Here is a 5,420-nt window from a genome sequence, read left to right on the forward strand (position 1 = left end):
TCCCTCTTTTTCCAGGATGAATCTGAGGCCAAGTAACCTGCCCAGAGATGCAGGAAGTTCAGCTGAGCCCCAAGCCCATGGCCCTCAGACTCCAACCCAAAACCCCTTTGGCGGTGTGCACATCAGCGCGTGTGGGATGGCTGGAGGGCGCCTGTTACTGCCACAGTCCCCAGGAGGCCTGCACGCCCTTCACTCCCTTCAGTTTCCTCCCAGGTGAAATCTGCAGACCCACTCCTCTGCACGTGGCCCTGTCCAGATGATCCCGTGGGATTAACAAGCTGTTATTCACCAGCCGCCAACAATGGCATGTTATCTGCTCCGTTGCAGAACTGAATGTGTTTACATCCAGGAAGGGATTGGTCAGTCACCTGTGCCAGGTACCCAGGGGATCCTGAGCCCAGCGGTATAAAGGGCAGCCACGGGAGAAGCAGCACAGCCTCTCCCAGCCCCAGCAAGCCACCCGTCAGGCTCCCGTGAACTCCGACCCTGGAGATGAAGGTCTTGCTCCTAGCTGTCAGCCTCAGCCTCATTGCTGCCCTGCAGGCCCACCATCTCCTGGCCTCAGATGAGGAGATTCAGGATGTGAGGCTCAGATGGGAAGGGTGGGCTGGAGCGGGTGTGGGGTGAGGCTGAGACAGCTGGATGGAGACCCCATCCCTCCCCCATCCAAGGAGACCCTCATTTTTGGGTTGGGCATTAAAGCCAAGGGAATGGGGCAGCAGGAGTCTGGGCTGGGGAGGTGGGGGCACAGAGGGGCAAGGCTGGGAGGGTGGGGATCTGGCTGACTTCACTTCTCCCCTGGGGATGAGGGCTCCTGTCGTCCTGGCTGAATTGCAGGGACTGGAGCCACTTTCGGGTGGTCCTGGCGAGGCACTGGATGTTTTCTGCGTCGTCAGATTGGGGAATGCACCTCGTCTCCAGCCCTCGGGTTGGGGTAGAGTTTGAGGGCTGCAGGCAGAGAAGTGGGGAGAGGCTCTGGAGCGGTTGGCCTGAGCCTGATATAGAGGAACCTTCTCCAGGCGTCAGGGACATGGTATCTAAAGGCCATGACAGTGGACAGGGAGCTTCCTGAGATGAATCTGGAATTGGTGACACCCATGACCCTCAGGACCCTGGAAGGGGGCAACCTGGAAGCCAAGGTCACCATGCTGTGAGTGTCACCAGCTGGCCGGGCAGCCTGCAACCTGGTCTATGGCCTTCGTTTCCCCACCCGGGAGAGCTCTGGTGCTGGGGAGGCCGACCTGCTGGGAGGACCCTCTCAGGGCCTCCTGTAGTGCTTGAGGGCAAACTGTGCCACCGAGGTGCCTCGGCTGGAGAGGGCCTGGGGGGCAGAGGTCCCGGATCAGACCCCGTGGGCTACCAGGGGCAATGCTGGGTACTGTCCACTTCATTTGCCCACTGGGGAATGTCTGGTGCTGTGCAGGACCCTTTAGGAAAGGTATTTACCTTAGACCAGAGTCAGGCCCGTAGGCAGAGCCCATGAAGTGTAGACTCGTAGCCCTGGCAGTAAATTTCTGCTCTGGAAAAGCGCAGGGATGAGGCTTGCAGAATGACCAAGAGGGGACATAAGACATCATGGAGAAGACCCCTTTGAAGTCCCTGTGTAGTGCTTACCTGTGCCACTTCCACCCACGTGGCTCACTACTGTGACTTCCCACCTGTGTGGCCCCCACCTGTGCCACTTCCCACCTGTGTGATTTCACCCATGTGTGGCTCCCACCTTTGCCACTTCCCACCCGTGTGATTTCACCCATGTGTGACTCCCACCTGTGCATCTTCCCACCCAGGTGATTTCACCCACGTAGCTTCCCCCTGAGTGACATACAGTGCCTGTGCTCTGGTCCTGGGGACCAGCCCTTAGGAAGTCACTGACCCTGGCAATGACCCTGATGTTTGTCTGTTTTCCTGAAAACCCCTAACTCAACCTTTCCCTCTCTGGGCCAGATGATGGTGGACGTGGGGCTTGACCCTGAATATCTCCAAAAGGAAGCAAGCAGCTGGTGGGATGAGGGCTCAGCCCCACGCCACAGACACTGCCTGCAAACCAGGCAGCCCAGGTCCCTCTGGCAGCAAACATGGCAGGGGGGTTAGGAAGGCAGCCACCAGGAGTGGAGCAGAGCTCCTGGCCACCTCGGGAGACCACGAGAACTCCAGTGTAGCCTGGAGGGGCCACTGGTGGCTGGTCTGAGATGCAGAGAAGCACCCTCCTCCATGGGCATGTGGCAGACCCAGGGCCGCCTTTGCAGGGCATTGCCGTGTGGCTGCTCCCAGGCCGGGGGAGGCACAGGCCAGGGCCGCTTTGCTAGGGAGCTTCTGTTTTCCAGGATAAGTGGTCAGTGCCAGGAGATGAAGGTCATCCTGGAGAAAACTGACGAGCCAGGAAAATACACGGCTGGTGAGTCCTGGAGCCCGAGCCAGAGCCTGAGCTCAAACACACATTGAAAGTGGAGGGGCAGCCAGTGCCTTTTCGAGGTGGCCTTTTGGCCTGGGAAGACTTTTGCTGCCTTTTGACCCCACTAAAACTCACTCCCCCTGCCTCACTGGCCAATTTGCATTAGAGACATGAACCCCTGACTGCAAACACCAGGAGTGGCTGGTTTGTCCCGGGATGGACCCTCTGGGCTTTCCCTGTAGCTCTGGCTGAGGCCCAGGCAGGGCCAGGAGCAGGGTTGTACTTGGCTTTGGGGGCTGCACCTCAACTCCCACCTCCGCACCCAGAACCTCCTGCACCTCACTGGTTTGGGATGTGGCCACCTTTCGGGTGCATCAAGTTCCTGGGAAGTGGGGATCCTGTGGCCTGGGGCTCAGGCCTGGTGGGTAACCTGGGTCGGGAGCTCTGGGGGCTGGGTCTTGCTGGGCCCAGCGCCGCACACTGCCCCGGGATCCTCTCTGAAGGCTCCAGTGGCTAATTCAGAAATGTGCTGCTGTCCTTCCGCAGACGGGGGCAAGCACATGGCATACATCATCAGGTCGCATGTGAAGGACCACTACATCCTTTACTGTGAGGGCGAGCTGCACGGGAAGCCGATACGAGGGGCAAAGCTCATGGGTGGGTCCCGCACCCCCACCCCACTCCCGAGCCTTTCTCCTGCCCTCTCTCCTCCCTCAGTCTCCTGCACCCTCTTTCCATGGGAGAAGCCACTGGGACCCAGGAACCCACTGCAGTTTCCTTAGGATGGGTTTTCCTGATAAAAGCCCCAATTCCCACCCCTGGAGTTCAGGATTCAGGATGCCCCAGCCTAGGTCTGCAGCGGAGGCAGAAAGGAGCCGCGGCTGTTGGCACAGGAGCTTAAAGGTCACACGTGTCACCCGGTTGACGAGCCCCTCCCCCGGGGCAGCTCCCTGCAGCGTCATCCTTGAGCGAGTTCCTGTGGGGTGTCCAGCAGGGAGAGGAGCGGGGATGTGACAGGAGTCTGCGTGGAAAGGACGTTCCAGCTCTTGGGGTTGAATTCTGGACGAGGTGGCGCCTGCAGACAGTGGCGTGTCAGTGCCGTCCCTGCCTGAGGACGAGGCCCGAGAAGGCTCCCGAGTTCTCTGTGGAGCCAGGGGTGTGCGAATCACAGAGGAGTGGGACAGGCAGTGCCCTTCTGCCCCAGAGGGGAGAGGTGCTTTCTTCAGGGTGGGCCCGTCCTGCCATCCATCCATCCTCACTTTGGGAGATGCTCTGGCACAGATGGAGAGCCCTTCCCACTTCTCCCAGTTCTGCTCCCGAGGGAGTCTCCTGAGCCATCCATGGTGCCCTGGTCCCACTTTGCCAGCCTGAGGGCCTCTGGGTTCAAGTTGCCCCATGGAGGGTGAGGTCCCCCTCCTGAGCCTAGCTCAGGCCTCCAGGCTGGGACAGGGGTGCTGGTGACTGCCCAGTGCTGCCAGGAGCACCCACATCTTGTCCTGGCACCCACAGGGAGAGACCCCGAGAACAACCCGGAAGCCTTGGAGGACTTTGAGAAGGCCGCAGGAGCCCGTGGGCTCAGCACGGAGAACATCCTCATCCTCAGGCAGAGTGGTAGGAAGGATGGTCCCGTGGAGTCCCCATGTCCCTGCGTGGGGACATCAGCAGAGCCACATTGCTGGGGCGCATAATTGCACTTCGTGTAATTCTGGCTTTGTCCTTCCTGGGGTGGTGGAGCTGGTGGCCGATGAGGGCCCCAATCCTGACTGCATTCCTGGGGTCTCCTGACTCACTTGTGCTTCCTTTTCCTGCAGAAACCTGCGCCCCAGGGAGCGATTAGGGTGAGTGAACAGCTTTAGAGGACGCTTGAGAAAATCCAGCCCTGGGGCTCAGTGGTGCTTCAAGAGGCTGAGGGGTCTTTCCCACCCACCCCACTCCTACCTGGGTGGGAGATGCCCTGCGTGGGCCAGGCAGGTGCAAGCTGTGCTCCTGAGCTGCCTGCACTCGGGCACTGGCCTCTGCTCTTGCCCTGGGCATGGCTCCTGGGCAGCTGGGAAGCCTGCAGTGCCAAGCCCACCTTTGCTGGTTGCTGTGGGGTGTCTACCCCACAGCCCCATGCATGGGAGGAGGCAGGAAATTCAGGTTCCTCCTCAGCACCCCTCACCCTCAGCCATCCTTGTGACCCCACTTCCCTGATGAATTGCTGAAAGATTCAGCAAAGTGGCAGGCGTGCCTGTGCTCACTGCATCAGATGGGCCCCTCGCTGGCTGCATGAGGGAACCAGAGGTTCAGAGACTGGCCCAAGGTCACCTGCCCAGGTGTGGGCGGAGCCAGAATCCGGACCGCATCGCTGTTCTTCCCACGCCCTCCCCTTGGTCTGCAGCCACCCGAGGCCTCTTCACTTGGCAGGGAGCTCTGTGGGCAGCCTTCGGGGAGTCCCTGCCCCATCTGCTCCAATCCGGAGGCCAGAGCCCCCACCAGCAGCCCCCGAAAGCCCAGTGTGTGCCCCCCACACCATAGCTCCTGAGGGCCCAGCTTGTGACCCCCACCATAGCCCCCAGAGCCCTGTATGAGCCCCCACACCCTAGTCCATGAGAACATGCATGTGCCCCACACACAACGCCCCTGAAAGCCCACATGTGCCTCCACCCTGTTGTCCCCTAGAGCCCACATGTCCTCCCACACCATAGCCCCTGAGAGCCCACATGTCCCCCCACACCATAGCTCCTGAGAGCTCACATGCACCCCCACACTGCAGCACCCGAGAGCCCGCATGTGCCCCATGAAGCATCCCCCTCCCATCCTCCCTGTCCTGGTCTCACTCACCCTCCCCACCTTTCTAGGGCAGAGGGCACCTTCGCTCCTCAGCAGCCCAAGGACAGCACCACCCAGCACCTCCGTCATTCACAGGGACATGGAGAAAGCTCCCTTGCCCCTGCAGAACCCGGGCGGCTGCACCCCTTCCTACCAGCCCCCCCTTCCTCCCGCTCTGTGTCCCCCTCCTGGTTCCCGATAAAGAGCTTCAGCTGTT

The 5,420-nt window shown here is 60.7% G+C and overlaps 1 protein-coding gene across 2 annotated transcripts; it reads left to right on the forward strand.

Moving 5' to 3' along the window:
- The first annotated feature begins 434 nt into the window (after nt 1-434).
- On the forward strand, nt 435-5,420 carry LCN1 (lipocalin 1). Of its 2 annotated transcripts, none has more exons than XM_078350813.1 (7): nt 435-582; nt 1,020-1,150; nt 2,325-2,395; nt 2,939-3,049; nt 3,902-4,003; nt 4,204-4,230; nt 5,233-5,420. In XM_078350813.1, the coding sequence occupies exons 1-6, from the start codon at nt 493-495 to the stop codon at nt 4,227-4,229; spliced, it is 531 nt and encodes a 176-aa protein (XP_078206939.1). In that variant the 5' UTR covers nt 435-492; the 3' UTR covers nt 4,230; nt 5,233-5,420. The 2 variants fall into 2 exon arrangements, with proteins under 2 accessions (XP_078206939.1, XP_078206943.1); XM_078350817.1 differs by having other exon boundaries at nt 5,238-5,420.

The sequence above is a fragment of the Callithrix jacchus genome, chromosome 1, assembly GCF_049354715.1.
Source record: "Callithrix jacchus isolate 240 chromosome 1, calJac240_pri, whole genome shotgun sequence".
In the NCBI taxonomy this organism is placed as follows: domain Eukaryota; kingdom Metazoa; phylum Chordata; class Mammalia; order Primates; family Cebidae; genus Callithrix; species Callithrix jacchus.

Excerpts from the sequence above, each read along its gene's own strand:
- LCN1 (XM_078350813.1), top strand. The coding sequence starts at position 493 with ATGAAGGTCTTGCTCCTAGCTGTCAGCCTCAGCCTCATTGCTGCCCTG. Across the intron at positions 2,396-2,938 it reads GCCAGGAAAATACACGGCTG|ACGGGGGCAAGCACATGGCA; the intron begins GTGAGTCCTGGA and ends GTCCTTCCGCAG. Across the intron at positions 3,050-3,901 it reads ACGAGGGGCAAAGCTCATGG|GGAGAGACCCCGAGAACAAC; the intron begins GTGGGTCCCGCA and ends TGGCACCCACAG.